General features: G+C 40.8%; 1 protein-coding gene across 3 annotated transcripts in view; it reads left to right on the plus strand.

The window, feature by feature from the left end:
- LOC310760079 (VIP peptides-like) overlaps positions 1-18,611 on the plus strand; it is a 397,324-nt gene that overhangs the window by 7,988 nt on the left and 370,725 nt on the right. Inside the window, exon 2 of one of the 3 annotated variants that reach the window (XR_014546740.1) lies at positions 1,176-2,251. The exons of 1 other annotated variant lie outside the window; for it this stretch is intronic. Coding sequence is in view for 1 of the 2 variants with exons in the window: in XM_083608052.1 (XP_083464178.1) it covers positions 1,176-1,711 (536 nt within the window). In the remaining variant the exon portion in view is untranslated. Of the gene's footprint in view, positions 1-1,175; positions 3,700-18,611 lie in introns of those variants that run through there. One more of the 3 variants, XM_083608052.1, reaches the window with a different exon arrangement.

Below are 18,611 nucleotides of genomic sequence, written 5' to 3' on the forward strand. Positions count from 1 at the left end.
CACAAGGAAACCTTGTGAAATGAATTGTTATGTAAGAGTGGACATGTAAGGGTTCAAAATCCTACTAAATGTGTTAAACCTCTGGTAATATTTTCCCCCTTATTCTCTTTTTGAAGTGGATTCTCTTTTTGTGTGGATTGGCAGGGGTGGGGGAGTGTTGGGCTGTGAAACTGATATATTCATTTATGTAGTTTTCCAGCAGAGGGCAATATACTTACACTATATAGATATATTGATCATTCTAAGGAAAAATTGCGGAGTCTGGGACACAAAGAAGTTGTTGTTGTTGTTGTTGTTGTTGTTATAAAAAGATACAACAATATTATTTTGGTTTTATTTTCTGCAACAGATGGCTAGCTTACTCTCTGCCACCTGATCTAGAGATGTGTGAAATCCCACTCCTGATAAATTTTGCCACACTTTTCCACATGATTCACATCGAAATTCTTCACATCAAAGGCAAAATTTATTTACCTCAACTGTTAACTGAAGGCATGTTTTAAATGGCAATATTGTTCTTCTAACTGAAGGGCATGTTCAGCAGAACAGTCTACTGAGTACAAACTTGATGTGTGTGGGGAATGCCACTGTGCAATTAGACACATTCTCAAAGGGAGGACTGGTTTTTATTCATTTCATATTTTATGTATTTCATACAATTTATTTACCACTTGATTACAGAAAAAGCCACAAAGCATTTTTTAATTGCTTTTAAAAAAAGATTAGCCTTTACAAAACAAATGAAGGCAAATTTTCTACATGTTTAAGGACAGAGATACATTCAAAATAATGTAATTATGAATACAGAAGTTTGTGAACACACTGAATTAATTTCTTAATTGATAAATAATGTGAAAACTGACCACTAAAGTTATGCAAAATTGAAGTGTACAAAATTGTACTCTGTTTGGTCTATCTCAGTCAGCAGTCTTGAACACACCTCAAAAGTCCATTTGATTTAGGACTTACGGCTCAGTCAACATGCTTAGGATTGCATTGTATATGAGAAGTACAAGCTCCATTGATGCACAAAATAAAGCTTTTCTCCTCCCACACATTTTAGTAGAGATGTTGTATTTTTTTTCGTTGGAATAGATGGCCCTCAGGGTCCGTTCCAACTCTACAGTTATATGATTCCATGAAATATTCACCCCATTTTACTTCTTTTGTTTTAGATCATATGATCATAGCATTTTCCGTTTCTATGGTCATTGGACTTGTGATTGGAGGCATAATCTGGGCTTTGCTGGCTTGCCTGTCTAGTCGCAGAGCCAGTGCCCATATTTCCCAGTGGAGCACCTCGTCCTCCAGCCGGCGTCCCAGAGCTTCTCGTGGATCTTCTGCCGGCAGGCCAGCATTTTATCGCAACAGCAGCTGCGAACGCCGCAGTAACCTCAGCTTGGCCAGTCTGACCTTCCAAAGGCAAGCTTCCTTGGAGCAGGCCAACTCCTTCCCAAGGAAATCAAGTTTCCGAGCCTCAACATTTCATCCCTTCTTGCAGAGCCCCCCGCTTCCTGTAGAAACGGAGAGTCAGCTGATTACGTTGGTACCAGCCGCCACCACCCCCACCACCACACTTACCGGCACCACCACCAACAGCCTATCTCATCCCGAGTTCCACTGGTCCAATAATAGTCTTCGTGTCTCCAACTCAACACAAACACCACCTCCTGCTTACGACTCTATCATAAAGGCTTTCCCAGACTCTTGACTCCAATTCTTGGGGATGAATGTATATAGAAAGAATTTCAGTTGTATGATTTTCTGTGGGCTCTATGAAGACACCTCTGAAGTCTACCATTGCAAGGACCAGCAGTGCGGAGACCCAAGTGATAGTTCTGTGCCCCTCTATGATAGGCATTTGCTGGACTGAAACCCTGATGTCTCTTTCGGCGACAAAGACCTCTCTTGCGCTATTATTCACAATGGTATGCAACATCACTGTGTGTTTATATTTGCATTGTAACCATTGCCTTTAGTTTAGATGCAGACTTCATCTAGTCTAACAAACTGACTCATTTCTGAAGACACAGAATGTAAAAATAGTTATCTTTGTAAATATCCTCTAATTAACCTTAAACACAGTGATGAAACTGCTGTTTTTATTTAGGTTTTCTTTTCTTTTCTTTTCTTTTCTTTTCTTTTCTTTTCTTTTCTTTTCTTTTCTTTGACAAAGCATTTTCCTCTGGGCATTTTGATATACAAAGTAAGTAAATAAATCCTACCACTTGTTCATCAGTTGGCCATAAAGGTAAAGGACCATTAGGTCCAGTCGTGACAGACTCTGGGGTTGTAGCGCTCATCTTGCTTTATTGGCTGAGGGAGCCGGCATACAGTTTCTGGGTCATGTGGCCAGCAGTTGGCCATAGTGCCATATGATTACAAGATTTACATGATTTTTAAAAACAGATGTAAATAGCTTAGTATTCGTATTATATTTCTGTGGGCTAAGATCCTCGATTTATGTTTTAAGATCTTTCTAATTGGAACCATTGTCTGATTAAGGCTGCTAGCTTCACATGCTTTCTTAGGAGTAAGTCTCACTGAATTCAGAAAGCTAAACATCAGGGTAGATATAAGAAAAATCTCCTAGAGAAGGGTTTCCCAAACTGTGGTCTGCAAGCTTCATTCAGGTGCTCTGTGGAGTGTCTCTGAAGAACCCTTGAGTTCTATCAGATTCCATGGAATTCAAAATGTGATATAGTAAAATGCAATATCAGAAATAAAAGAAACAATCAAAACACAATCAAAAATTGTACAGCACTTTACATTTGCGAAAACAGGCAGGGAAATATAATTAATTGGCCTGCCCAGAGTTTCAACAGTTTCCAAGTGGTCCATGGGGGTGGTGGGGATTGGGAACCACTGCCCTAAAGCTAAAAAAAAAAAAAGTGTGTAAGGATGTCAATATTAACCCCAGGATGAGGGGATTCATGAGTCAATCCCTCCAATAAGCCTCCTAAGCATGAAATAAAAGAGTTGTGCAAAGGAGAAGTCTACATCAGTCATGTTTCCTTTTTCCCTGTGACGAGTGCTGGTGCTTTTATTGGGATGTTGCCATCAAATCACATAATGTTAGATTTTGAGCTGGTTTCAATGCAATCCAATGCTTGCAGACTGACAAAGTTTTCAGTTTGGCAATAATCATGCCTTGGATTGTCTATGATACTGCCACTGATATTATTAGTGTACTTACTGTTATTATTAGTGTACCTAGAATTATGTCACAGCAATGAAAAATCCCTGAGCCTTTAATTCTGCTTCCATTGCCTCCTGAGATCAATACACTTGCTGTTCAGAAGAGAATAAGATTTCCTCCAGAATGCACAGCTAAGTTGTTCAGTCTGTGTTTTCGATGATAATGGAAAAGCTCTTTAAATAAATGGGTTTTTTCGTGTTTTTTTGTATTTACTTCTGGAAATGTTGCAAATGATCTGTATATAGCTTATATAAGGTATTATCCCATGTATAGCATTAGTTTTCATAAGGAATTTATGAGACTGCATTATGTACTGTGTTTTCCTGCTATAATTTACACAGGATGCACAAAGGAATGTTTTGGGTCAGGGAAGCTGAAATATGAATCCTGTGGTTTGTGGTCAGTTGCTTGATGGTATATATTTAAAGACTAGACAAATCTCTTTTTTATCGGCATGTTGGAAATGTTGGGATTTAAATAAAGTCATAAATATTGCTCTATGTTATATTTTTGGTTATTTTAAGAAATATTCCAATTTATACCTGAAATGAGTTTTCCCCCTGACTGAATGCTATCAGATTTGTACCCTTGAAAACCTGACTACAACAAAGCACTGATTCTTTACTTATGCTGTAGTTGAGAACTTGGAGAACGATAAAGAAAATTCCCCAGCAGGACCTCTTTCTGCTCTTTAGCACCATTGATACTGACAAGCTATTTGTGCAAATTCCCTTGATTAATTCTTCTCGTCCTTGGCAGGAAGGCCCTATGGCAAGTGAGCGACCTGTTCCCATCCCTACCTGTCTCTATTTCTTTTGACTTGTTAGGAGGGAAGAGGCTGCTCTTATTTTTTATTATTTAATACATGTTAAGCTGTAGAAAGAACAGACTTAGTACCCACAGGCATTCACCAGGGGGCGGGGTATGTGTGCTCCAAGTAAAGAGCCCTCCCTGAGGTTTCTGGATAAAGTTATTTCTCTTTCCCCTCAATTTCTGTCCCTGGAAGGTGTGCTCTTTGGGGTCGGAAAAAGTTTTCTGTTGTTTTCTACTTTCTGCATGCTTCACTTTTAAAGTACCTTGGTACTCAAATGACTTGGCTCCCGAGAAAATCGGCTCCTGAATGCCACAAACCCAGAAGTGAGTGTTCCGGTTTGTGAACGTTTTTCGGAAGCCGAACGTCCAGCACGGCTTCTGCAGCTTCCGATTGAGTGCAGGAAGCTTCTGCAGCCAATCAGAAGCAGTGCCTTGGTTTTCGAACCGTTTTGAGAGTCGAACAGACTCCTGGAATGGATTAAGTTCGAGAACCAAGGTACCACTGTATCTCTTCCTTCAAAATCTGTACTGCTCCCCTGGCTACTTTATCCTTCCACTTTCTCCTCCACTTTATAGTATGCCAGGGAGGAATAGGGCCCCCCTCCACAGATGTGAAGCTGCATGGAGATGTGGGTCAGTTGTGTCAAGCCTCTGGCAAGTTCCAACTGCAGCTAATCTTCCCAACCACAAGGAGAGTCATTATATTCTATTTAAATTACAGCAATTATAACCAAATTTGCACAAGTATGTATAAATTAACATTTGCATATTTCTGGCAAATCCATGTCATATTTTGTGGGGGTGTATTTTCCCTTTCTTAGTGAGGGTCTTTCCCACAAAATTACTAGGGCTTCAATAGAAGCAGGTATAGGGAACGCCTCCGGAAATGAACTAGATTCAGTCTCTGGGGTGGACCATCCTAATTGTTCCCTCAGGTCTGCAGTGAGGAAACACCTCTCCACATCTAATCCAACCCTTTTTCACACCCTTGGCACAAAGGACTTCTTAACCTATGTACTGAATTCTAACAGCTTATTTTAAAAGCTGGATGGTGTTTTGGGAGCCCCCTTTGGGGCCTGGAAGCAAAGGCAAAAAAAGAAAGGAAAGAGTGATGCAATAATTTTCTTCTGAACTTTGCAATCTAGGGATTTTAAAATAATACAGCACTGATGAAATACAGTACATAACTTCCAGACATACATACATACATACATACATACATACATAATCAGGCACAATGGCTGCTTATATTTCTATTGGTAGCACTTTATTTCAATTACCGTACTTTAAAGCCACAGTAGCAAAGTGCTTATTTCTCCATGCACGCATAGACATTGTTCAGGGACAGTAGCGTTCCTTTATCTCCTTATAGGAGCAGTCAGTGGTACAGCACTCTTCTCCAATGCTCCCAGTCACACCTCCTGCAGGAGAATGGGAGATCTATATTTAAAATACAGTATTCTGTATGAAAGCTGAAGTAACTCTCTCATACAGGCATCTTTCAAGCCTTGTGTACAATTGGCCAGAACTATGGGGCTTCCTTCAAGTAGAGAAGTAGTCCTTCTCAAGCCTACTAGTCACTGCTAACAGGACTTGATCCTATCATTCCTATTTTCCTTGCCTTACAAGTCAACATACAGGGGGGTGCAGAGCAAGTGACCAATAAGCCAGGTTTCGGACATATGCAGGATGCCATCCTTAACCCATTCTGTCTCCCATGGAGGTAACTTTCATAACAGGTGTAAACATGAGTAGATTCTCCCCTCCTATGAGACAAGATTGACTCAGGGAAGCCATGTTCCTGTGGATTTACGCAAAGCTCAGGCTATGTGAATCAGGGATCTTGGCAAGGTTAGTGAAAAGAGCTGATATTTTGGAAATGTGGTGACATTTAGGGCTGATCCTGCACTTGTTTACTCCAGCGGAGTTCAGCGTGGGGCTTCCGTCAAAGTAAGTGTGCCTAGATTGTCAACTTTAGAATCAAGCAGTTTTGTTTGTAGCCATTTGTGAGTTTTATTTGAATTTTAGTGTTTTGCTTATTTTAAATGAGAACTGACCAGGGGTTTTATGCATTGATACCTGGCCACTGTTCTGAAATAACTGATGAATGAGTTTGAAGTATAGCTTATTAGCTCCCCAAACTTTCCTATGTAAAGTTTGATGTTGACTATTCTCCAGATATTCTCTGCCTACTGAAAGCTTGCTAGCTAAGTAAATTCTTCTTTACCATGAAGAGCTGAAAGTCACTGAGAGCATATTCAAAATGCAATAAGAAGCTAATCCATGAAATAAAAGCTAATCAGAAATAAAAGGTAATAAAACAAGAAACAAGGAACAAGAAATAAATTTGAGTTTGGTAAAGCAATCATAAGCAAATTATCTGTGGTCGGCAACAGAAAACACACCTTGGCATAGGTTCTTAACCAGCTCAGCATAGTGAGCTCCACATTCCTTGAAACGCTCATCATCAGGAAAGCCATCAGAAAGAGAAAGGATTAGTAGGAGAGGAAGAATAATGGTCCAGAGCGCCATGGCAAATTTGACCTGTAGGAAAGGAGAGAGAAGTCAGATGTGAGTAAAATAAGATTGAGCCTTGATTTCAATTCTTCTGAATCTCATATGCCTTAAGGATAGTCTGTCTGTCATTTGGCTTTGACCATGGAAGGCAAATCTTCATATCTATAAGCAAGGCATTTTTAACTCAAAGACAGTGACATGCTCAAGGTCATCTGGTGAGCTTGCCTGTGAGTGAGATTTGCACTATGGCTTCCCATGTTCAGATCCGGTCCTCAGTGCACTACATTATCAATGATCAGTTGACAGCTCATGTGTCTGATCTGGTCTGCCAAGCTTTCTTCTGTGAATCCCCAGCCAGACCCTCAACCTAATTTGGCAGAAATGGCCTAAAAAGGTAGAGCACACCTGCACAACCAGAGTGATTTTCATCCCCACCATGCAGGTGGGTTGGGCAGGAAGGTCTTGGCCTTTTTGCCAAATCTCAGCACCACAATGGAGACAGAGATCACCCCTCCCCTTTCTCATCAGTTGATTGACCTGATGACTTGGGAGAGGTGTTGTTTATCAGCTACACCACAGAATCTGATACACAAGATGAAATCAGACTTCTATCTGAGACAGCATGAAGAGAAGGATTCCAAACTGCCCCAAGAAAAGTGATCTGGAAATGTAACCACACTGTCTCCCGTCCATATTTAAAACCCAAGGTTGAGTGCAAATGGCACAGATTGGCTTAAAGCCACGCTTCCTTGGGCCCATCCTGGCCAGCATTTTTGCAGGTCTAGTTCACTAATGGCCTGGTCTGATGTTATCTGGGAGCCACAGGAGGAACTGCATGACAGCTTCCTCCAGTTTTAATGGGGCAATAGCAGGAACATTCATTCCTGCTAGGGCACGTTGTTCTAAAGGCTTCTGGTCCATGGGGTCACGAAGAGTCGGACACGACTAAACGACTAAACAACAAAGTATACATAAACATACTTGCCTCACATGATTGTTCATTGTGCTGGGGTAAGAATGTCCCCCACCATTGCCTCTCTGTCACCACTGTTCCTGTCATCAATGCATTGTGGTGGGATGGTCTGGTGAGGGGAGTCTGTCCTGCATGCATAGGCTCCCCTGTAAATTAGCACCTTGAGGAATCAGACTTAAGCTTGAATCCAGTACTTCTGTCCAGAAATGCATCATTATTTTTTTTAAAGGTAAAGGTAAAGGTACCCCTGCCCGTACGGGCCAGTCTTGCCAGACTCTAGGGTTGTGCGCTCATCTCATTCTATAGGCTGGGAGCCAGCGCTGTCCGCAGACACTTCCGGGTCACGTGGCCAGCGTGACAAGCTGCATCTGGCGGGCCAGCGCAGCACACGGAATGCCGTTTACCTTCCCGCTGGTAAGCGGTCCCTATTTATCTACTTGCACCCGGGGGTGCTTTCGAACTGCTAGGTTGGCAGGTGCTGGGACCGAACGATGGGAGCGCACCCCACCGCGGGGATTCGAACCGCCGACCATGCGATCGGCAAGTCCTAGGCGCTGAGGTTTTACCCACAGCGCCACCCGCGTCCCTCATTATTTTTTTTTACAACTCCATAAAACATGCATTAAATCTGCCTTAATTCTATTTTAGCTCCAAGACAATGCATAGAATCATAGAACTGTAGAGCTGCATGTTTTGGACAAATGTTTTACTAAGGCTGTGTAGAATTAAGTACCATTTTAATATTGTCTTTCAGGTTCACACCAATAAGCATTTTTGGAATGTTTTCTAATGCCCATGTCCATTCTACTTCGATGATTGTTAACCCAATATTTGCTAAATCCCATTCCCATTTCCTGTTATATGAAGGGTGAAGAGATTCTTTTGTATATATTGAGAGTGTTATTACTTTGCTTTTATGATTTCACTTGAATGCTGATTCCTGGTGTTAAAACAGCACCCTTACAAGGTTTCTTCAGTAAGGGCCAAGCAGAATCCATATCCTCTGATGCCTGTTTGCACTTTTCACATTTCCCTGTTTCCTAAACAGAAGCCTGGTGACCTATCTCATAATGATCATTTGCATTCTGTGAAAGAAGATGAATGATTCCAGCCGTATCTGTTGGAATGTTGACCTTTCATTGGTAAAGACTTTCAACCCTGCTGTTCAGACACAGACAACTGCTCCTACTTCATGAAATCAAATTTTTAAAGTTCGCAAGCAAATCACCACATGTTTTGAGTCATCTCAGTATCTGTTTTTAAGTGTAAAACGAAAACTGTATTTACTGGAAATGTCTGCTCAGACTTGTAATGACACATGCCAGATCCCTGGCCTATAGATTACTTTATGAGATTAGAAGATGCTAGTGATGCAGATCAGTTTCTAGAGAAATGAAAGAAACAGGAATGGGAAACGTATCTCTGGCATAGCATGTCCAAAGGAAACAAAATTAATACAGCTGATGCATCTCATACAAAAGGCACCCCCCCCCATCATTGACTTGATAACACCATTTTTAACCAATGGCTGATAACTGAACTGCTATCAAATTTTGGACTGCAAGCCCTGATATGACTAAAAATGTTGTAAGCTTGCAACTAAAGTGTCAACTGGTTGCTGATTAAGGATCTTGCCTTTTCGGTGGTGGTAGGTTGATTCTTCCATTGTTATTTGCAAAAATCTGAAACCTATTTGAAAAAAGGGAACCAACTCAACCACTTTTTTTCTTTCAAAAATGGATGACTTAGGGTCAATTTGTACATTGCTTTTATGAAGTGTGCAGATGTGGGTGCAAACATGATTATACAAGGAATAATTCCAACTAACACTTCATCCAATCCTGCTTAGTAACAGCACAAAGTGAGTTGAGGCAGTGTCTGACAAACAATATTTGTGATTATTCCAAAGTTTTGAAGGGAAATTCATACCACCATGTGCATGGCATATGCACACACAGAGTTTTTAAACAGGGCCATTGAACAGTTAGTAAATATAGTTAAAGTTCAATTGGTTGAAAGCAAAACAAAACCCCATTGTAGGACTAGCTAGGATTCCGAAGCAAAATGACTATGTAAAATGCCATTTGGTTCAAGAGCAAATGAACTGTCCTTAAATGCATGCAGGAATGTATTTATGTGACATTAAAAGGAACCCCAAACAGAGAATACTTTGACAACTATAGTCCTTTACATTGTTTCCACATGCCTTGAAAAAATGTCATTTCTAGCAAAAGAATTGATCTGAAAAATTTATTGGTTTGCTTTATTTGAATAGCTCTCAGACAATCATTTGCTAATATGGAGACACTATTTTTCCTTTCCGTAATCCCATGCTGCATACCACCCAGAGACACAAGCAGCTATTTTACAAATCATTCAGGTTTCCATGCAAAATCTAGTAAATCCATGCTATATGAAACAGCAGCCAGAAAACATCAAGGCCCTTGTGTAACATCAGCCTGTCCTCCATTCTAATTCTGCTCATGGCTAAATGTTATTGTGCCTTTGAGTATATTGCTGCTGGCCACCCCAATCCCTGCCAAGAGATGTCCGAAATTCCAGGAGTCTTGGCACTTAACCAGGATTTGTATTCCTTTGGAATAGAATAGCTATATATAATGCAATGGATTAAGTCATAGCTGATATCTCTGTCTTGAAATGCTACTGCAAGAAGTGAAGCTACAGAGAACCAGGCAGAGGGCCTTCTCAATAGTGGCGCCCACCCTATGGAACGCCCTTCCCTTCAGATGTCAAGGAAATAAACAACTGTCTGACTTCTAGAAGCCATCTGAAATCAACCCTGTTTAGGGAAGTTTTTAATGTTTGATGTTGTTGCTTTTTTATTATTGTTATTGGTGTTCTGTTGGGGGCCGCCCAGATTATTATTATTATTATTATTATTATTATTATTATTATTACTTAGTATGCTGTTAAAAGTTCTAATGTCTTACTAGGGTGACTGCTTAAGAGTTGCCATGTGTCCCCTAAAAAAGATGTGCAAAACCTCTGCAAATTTAGAATTACTGTTACTTACATAGAAATACAGGACATCTGACCACAGTGAGGTAGGATGTGACTTACCAAACTGAAGTGGATTGGCTTGGTGGCCTGTGTGTCACTACTCAAGTGTGCTGTCCAGATATTACCTGTTGATGAACAAATTCAATGCCTCTGCTGTACCCTCATTTTTTGGTCTTTAAACTGGACTTTTAATGGAGAGTCCTTCAAATAGAGGACTATCAGGTAGAAGAAATGACCCTCCCGCCTCTTACTTTCCATGATGCTGTAATAAATAAGGAATGTTCATAAGGCAAGTCACTTCTTGAATGACATGCAGTTACCATCCTCCCATTCCTTTGTTTATGCAGGTGTCAAGAACCTTTGGCCTGCCAGATGTTGCTGAGCTACAACTGCCACCATCCAAGGCCACTGATCCATAGCTGTCAACTTTTCCCTTTTCTTGCGAGGAATCCTATTCAGAATAAGGCAATTTCCCTTAAAAGGGGGGAAATGTTGACAGCTATGCACTGGTCATGCTTGCTCGGGCTGATGGGAGTTTTTGTTCAGCGTCATCTGGCAGGCCAAAGGTTCCCTACACCAGTGTAATTGTTTCAGAGCTCAGGTGAAAGCCTTACTCCATTGGTTTTCTTACTTCTGCTTCATTGACTTCAATAAACCAGAACATTCTCATTTGACACGGTGATTATCATTCAGTAGCATGACACGTCATTTATTGCAAGATGGTTAAGGAAGAAGAAGGTCACTACAGGGAAATCTTGAACCGTACATTAACTCCAGGAAATAACTGAAGCCAGTGAGTAAAGCATAGTTCATGGATGTCCTGTATGCTGAATTGTGCTGCCCTCCACAGTGCTCTTATAGCTCCATCCCTGGATGGACTGGGACATAGTTCTGGGAAAAAGAGGCATGTATCAAAAAGTTCACAAGCAGAAGGAGTGCTTTGGGTAAATACAGCGGAGCAAGCAACATAAGCCTTCCCAGCTCACTTGCTATTGTTTCTTTCTTTTATGCTGTTTTGTGTGTGACATCTCAGGTATTAGATAAATTTTCCCTGACAGGGACTCGGGGAACTTAGAGCAAGAAAGTCTTCACCTGCTCCTGGAAGGATGAGAAAGAGGGAGTCAGTCTAACTTCTCCAGGGAAGGAGTTCCAAAGTCTGGGAGCAGCCATCAAAAAGGCCCTTTTTCCACATCCCTATCAAGCATCCCTGGGGGTGGTGGGAACAAGAGAAGGGCCTCCTCCAAAGATCTTAAACCCTGGGCAGGTTCACATGAGGGAACATGTTCTTTCAGATAGCTTGGACCTAGCAAAAGAACATAAGTAGAGTGGCCAAGCAGATTCCATTGGGAAGGCCACAAGCGGGACATGAGGGCCACAGCTGGAATACTGCTTCCAATTCTGGAGGTAGTATAGTTATCATTTACTAGCAGCAATTGATAACCCTTATCTTCCATAAATTGATTTAGCTTCCTTTTAAAAATTAATGTAGCTTAATGGCCATCACCATATATTGTAGAGGTTTTTTAATAATATTTTTTATTAATTTTTCATTAATAACAATTCAATATAGACCACATTAATACAATACCAAATCATAATTCAATTAAAAAAGCCAATTGTCAGATTCCAAATTAAATATTTTGGTTGACTTCCCATGTTCTGATTTTAGGAGATTTTTAGGAGATGTTGATTCCTTGTTCCCACTCCAATCTGCTTATTTAATCCAAAAAAATACAGTTCCGATGTTGATCCTTTATTTTAACAGCCACTGATGTGTTGACTTTTGTTCGTATTTAATTGTTCCATATCCTTTAATTTGCAAGAGGAGTTAATATCTGGTAACTTTCTGTGTGCATTTTTTTTTTACGTTCGACCTTCCTTTCTTGTTGCAATCAATCATTTTTGGCATTTCCCCCCTACTCCAAAGACTCAATTTTACTGCATAGTGACCTTTCACCATCATGCTTTTCTTAAAACCGAAAGTGGTCTGATGTCTGCCCATTACTCCAGGCAGACTTCCAGCGTTTTCTTTGAATACTTTCCCATCCAATAACAAGCTGATATCTCACCAACACCATAATAAATCAAAGTTAGAGTCCTCCGTAGGAGGGTATTGCCACAGAACATCCCAATATTTTCCACACAGTTCCATTCTTTCAATTAATCCACAAGCATTATAAAGTTCTTGTTGATTCCCTCCATTAATAATTGCTATCCATTAATAATTACAATCCATTAGTAGCTAACTTTTTTTTCTTCTGTGAAGAGCTGCCAAATCATAAAACAGCATAGTGAATATATAAAGACAAAACAAAGGCTTCTCTCCACCACATACCAATCCAATTACGACGAAAATCTTTTCCAGATCAAGACCTTGGCACTCGGTGGCTGATTCATTTAGCAGGTTAACTTGTCTCCTTTTTCCAGAACACGCCAGTTTCTTAAGTCCAAATTCTGATATATCTTAAAAAACAGAAGAATCTCCACTCACGGTGACCATGTTGGAGAGTTTCCGATGTGTGCAGATGCTATGCACTCAGCGTTCCCTCCCCCCCCCATTCTGTAGGAGTGGAGGCAGGTACCAGACAATCTGCGAGTGAAAGCTCTCCCCCCCGACTGGGGGGGGGGGCTTGCAAGGATAATTACTCTCAAATTATCCTTAATTGGCTGCATGCCTGGGATCTGCTGTCGTGGGAACCGTGGTTCACCATGGCGGCAAAAACTGGAAGCCCTATTGTGGAGGTTTTAACTATCTAGTATGTTAAGAAATATTTTCTGAATTTTCCAATATTCAACTTCATTGGGAGGTCCCAAGTTCTAGTATTTTGAAAGAAGAAGGGTGAAAGCATTGCTTTCTGTGAACGTGCTCCACACTATCAATGATTTTATATACTTCTTTCATTGCCCTCTTGCTAAAAGGTCCTATACATTGTAACCTCCCCAGAATTACTCTGAATCTCATCCAAGTACAAACCTGTCGCTTTTGGTCATTTCACAGGGAACACATCACACACACACACAATATTTATATCCTTCAACTCCTAATCCTTCATGTCATAACGTGCATTTAAACATATTTACTAGGATCACAAGAAGAAATATAAATAGCTGCTGTCTTTCCTGCTAGAGTCTGGATATAACATTGATCTGCAGATTGATTTAAATGGCACTCTCAACGTAACAGGTGCAAAAAAGGGGAGATTTGGAAACAACAGCTCTACAGGATGGGTGGAAGCTTGACGCAAATTCAACAACTCATATATCACTGATGTAAGACCTTTCAAGGTTAACGACTTTGGCATGGATCACTCAAGTCTGGGCAGACAAATACATTTCAAGCCCAGGAAAGGAATAGCAAGAATCAGAAAATTATAGTATCAGAGGATAACCCACTGATAACTTTTTCTCAATCAGTGAGATGCCTTAATAGTGAACCCCATGATTTTATTTACATTTCATTGCTGATTGGTGTTTTACTGGGCGCTCAGCCAAGGGGGTCGCCAGGAGGCATGAGGCCCTGACAGGGTCCTTGAGTCCTCCTTCCTCCTTCCCAAAGCCTAGTTAGCACTTTCCCAGCTTTGAGAATGAGATGGGAGGGCTCTAGGACCCTGCCAGAGCCTCACACCTCCTTCCCAAAGCACGGTGCCTTACTTAACCGCCTTTGGGAAGGCAGCACGAGGGCTGTGGGGAGGCATAATTTTTTGGCCTTGCGCAGGGCACTGTATTACCCAAGTCCACCACTGTTTAACTTATTTTTTTAAATGATATTTATTCACCATTTCGTCAATACATAAACACAAAAAAACAAAAAAGAAACATACAGCAAAAAATAAGACAAAAAGAAAAAGTCAAAAAAGAAAGAAAAAAATACAAATCTCAAATTACAGCTTTTCGTTTGCTTATTTCTTGAACCTCCTCACACCTCCCTTTTTGTATTCTAGTTTAAATTGTTATTCCAGGAAATTCTTCCCATGTTTCTCAATTTAAATTTAAATAATTAATCTTCACAATCTATCTTATTTGTTGATTCGACATAAACTTTCCCTCTTTTAATATAATCTGTTATTCAATTTACCTTAGTCTCTTTAACCTTATCTTATTTTAAAAATCTTAAAATTTCAAAGTTTACATCATATTCATACATATCTCCTTAAATCATTTCTACTAAAGCCAATTCAGTTCCTTTCCAGCAAATTCCCTAATATTTCATTAATGTTACACTAATTCCAAAATTAACAAAAGAATTTCCCTTTATATCTCTAATTTTTATCCAACAGTCCCTTCTTCCTGGTTTCGGATTGTGTCAGTCCTTTCTGTCCATTACATCCAGTCCATCAGTCTGGTGTTCTAATGTCCGAGGCCCTTAAATCTCTTCTAGGCCCCTTCTGCAAATTTTCTTGTTCTTGTTTGTGCTTACGCACTTCTTTGTCTATTGTTAGTTTCTTGGGGAGTGGGTCTCCGGAGGGTTCCATCCGGTAATAATTTCCATTTTCCTTCGTCAGACTAGCCCCTTCCCCCCAGTCCCACTCCCCGTCGTCATCTTTGTAATCCAAAGAGACTTTTTCCAAAAGATAGCTATTCACCTGTTTCATGGTCCCACTAGAGTTAAAAGCTTCCTTGATTTCAAACACTTCCCAGCACTCTCCAAATTCCATCTTCCAACGCAGTGGCTTTTGTTCCTGCAGGACTTTGGATCTCTCCATTTGTGTTGTTTGAGGAGTAATCACTACCTCTTCCTTCTTCATCTGCCCTTGGACTTGCCTTGTATCCTTATTCTCTGTTAAATCATATTCACTGGCCACAGCTTTCATCAAGTCCAATTTTTCATGCATCAAGTTCATTTTCTCATGCAGCTGCTCCAGCAAAACATTTGTCATGCCAAGGGCAGACACCAAATCTTCCTTCCAACACATTTCTGTCAAGGTCAAACGGCTGGTCCCACGATCCAAATCTCACAGCTGTAGAGTCTATGAATAAATTGCAACAGCAAACTGACAGGCTCCCTCTAGGGGACACAATTTCTATTTGTATCCATTTTCAAAATGTATCCAACAAAGAAGATTACTTTCAATTTCAAATCCTTTCGATTTTCAGATACTTTGTTTCTTTAAAATGCAAAAATGCAGAAAGTAGCGTTGAAGATAATTTGTTTCTCTTTAGCTATCTGTCAAAGGTACTCCACTTTCAATCAATGGACGTCTCAAACAATTTCTGTCCCGACACCCCGTCCCCAGGTTTGGGATGATGGAAACTTAAATTCCTTTACTCTCCTCTTGCAGGATTGAACAGTCAAATTCTCCCCCCCCCCCTTTTCTCCTGCTTCCAAGGGGGTTTTATTAGTCGTGGATACAGGAAATTTCCAATTTTAAAGCAGTTTTCCAGGCTATTAGGTTGCAAGGTCTTTGCTTCAGTCTATATACAAAAAGCGGAAGGCGGACTTCCTGTTTAAACCTTCCCGCTTCGTGCCTAATTCATAGATTTTGCAAATTTCTTAATCCAATTCTCTGTTTTTACTCACGGGTACTTGATTTAGAGTCCAAATGTCATCAGGAAAAAGTCAGTGCTCTCCGGCGATGGCTGCGCAGCTTCCCTCCATGGAAATAGCGATCGGTTCGCAGAACCTCGCTGCTCACCCCACTTCACTCCGGAGCCCCGAAAAGGGGTTTCCTTGTGAGTAGGGGAGGCGCTCTTGGTGCTCTGCCGAACCCCACGTTCCCAGGCTTCTCCACCTGGGATTTCTAGCGGGCCCCCGCCTTTGCCACAGCGGGAAGACCCAATTTCCACGGAGCCCGTTCCTCCGGTCGGAGGAACTCCGCCATTCGTCGATGGTGCTGACCCGGAAGTCCACCACTGTTTAACTTAAACATGACATGAGATTCTCCACCTTGAACCTTGCTTGACTTTGGTAGGAGCCTGATACTGGCCTCATCTCAGGAAATACTTCATACTTTGGAAAAGTCAACACATGCAATTAAAGTTGCTAGCAAAGTCTATTCAAACTCCTGAATGGATGCCTTCAAGCTAATGATGATACAGGAGGCAGGCAAAGAGATGGCCACTTCAGTTAACTGCTCACTGTCCCAAGTCATTCATGCTTTTGTTAAGCAGAACACACACAGAGTGAGAAACTAATGGGATGACCAAGTTTTAGCCATTTCTCACTAGGATGGTCCAGGTGAGAAAGGGGTAGGCCACTGTTCATTTTAAATCCCCTCCCTTTCCTACTAGAAAGAATGTTATTTTTAAAACCCCAGATTCCCAGTAGGCAGTTGGCTCTGCTAATAGGCAGCTATCTCTTCCAGCCCCAACAGGACAGAACTTACACAGTGCTCCCCAAGACTCAGCACACTTCCACTTCACTTTAAGAACAGGTATACTTTCCTTCCTCCCCCTTTCCACTTCTAGCTAGGGTTTATGGCAAAATTGTCATGTCTACATTCCTGTAGGGAATCCATCACTCTTCAGATGTTGCAGGAGTTGCTGCCTGCTTAAACTGCAGTTTTTGCAATTTAAATAGTACTTTTATTTCATGTAATCATAGAATCATAAAGCTGTAATGTTGGAAGGGATCCCAAGGATCATCTAGTCCAACTCCCTGCAATGCAGGAATATGCAGCTGGCCCATATGGGGATCAAACCTGCAACCTTGGTGTTATGAGCACCGTGCTCTAACCAACTGAGCTATCCAGGCTCAACCAAGCTCTCTTTATTCCTCTGTGTGAGAGCTTCTTGGGGACATAGGGTTAAAAGTAAAACACATACTCATAAACAAGTGTGCATTATAACTTCAGCAGAAGATCCTAAACCTCTCAGCAGTGTGTATATACACATACATGAGTGCCGGTTGTGCACATGTGAATCCAGGTACACTCTTGTAAGAAGACCATGGGCTGCAAATCAAGGGTTAGTTTCAGGAATCAGTGTTTCCTCCCTTTTTATTTCTTCATATAAAGCTGTTACACTACACTTCTATTCACTCTCCCACTCCATTCTATCCTGTGAATAACCCTGTGAAGTTTTTTGGGTTGAGAATGAGGGACTGAGCCAATGTCACATACTGTAGTCAGCTTTATGACTGAGTGGGTTTTCCACTGAGTGCTTCTAGATAGGGGTTTATTTAATATTGCAGGTGAGTATTCGGATACCTCAAATGGGTTAAAAATAATAATTTTAAATACACATTAGATTTTCCTGTAAAGGATAAATCCAGATTAAATGGGGAAGTGGGAATATAAAGTGTTGGCATTTTGATGCAGACAACACCATGTGGACGATAAAAAAAAAAAACTTGCATGAATGAGCAACAAGCATCTCAGCACAGGGTTTGCAAGCACGCTATATTTAATTCAAAACATGTTTCCTTCATAAACTGTGGTCTGGTGGGCTTATGAAAGGATCTGTTTTGTGTTGGTGTTGATGTTAGTAGGGCAAGGCAAAAAATTGTTTTGGATAAGGGGAGGGAGTAGTCAGCTGATAAATATCACCTTGTGATAAGTAAGATTTCACAGGGGAACAGGAACATAGCATCTTGCCAGAAATTTGAGAAAATGGATCGAGATTCTTTCGCATTTAAACTAGAAATGTTTTAATGGCCATCAACCCTAATAAAAAGTGTTATGGGAAGCCAAAATTAGATTAGGAAGTTATTTCTTTTCACCGCAAGGTGGTGCTCTCATGCCATGTTGAACCACCATGTTCTCAAGCCATAAAACTCTGAACTCCGTTTTGTGGTTGCTATAGTAGGCCTGTGACTTTTCTCAGAATAAAGAATTGAATTGTATGGTGTCTACATAAAGCAGAACATGTGACTATCACTTTTAAATATATGTTCCCTGAGCCACCTCCAAATACCCAGAGCTATTCAGATTGATGCTCTCTTACAACCTTTCCTTCTCTTTGCTGTTTCATGTCTTCTTTCCCAGTGAGCAGGAAGTGCAGATTTACTAAGAAGAATCTAGTCATTTTTCCTTATATTTATTCTAAAACAAACGAACAAACAAAGAAACAAACAAACAAGTACTCTGCATTCAAGCCCATTCCAGACACTTGAAGTTTCTCACTAAAACGAATGGGAGGTACTGATGTACA

This window comes from Podarcis filfolensis (genome assembly GCF_964270895.1).
Source record: "Podarcis filfolensis genome assembly, chromosome: 3".
Taxonomy (NCBI): domain Eukaryota; kingdom Metazoa; phylum Chordata; class Lepidosauria; order Squamata; family Lacertidae; genus Podarcis; species Podarcis filfolensis.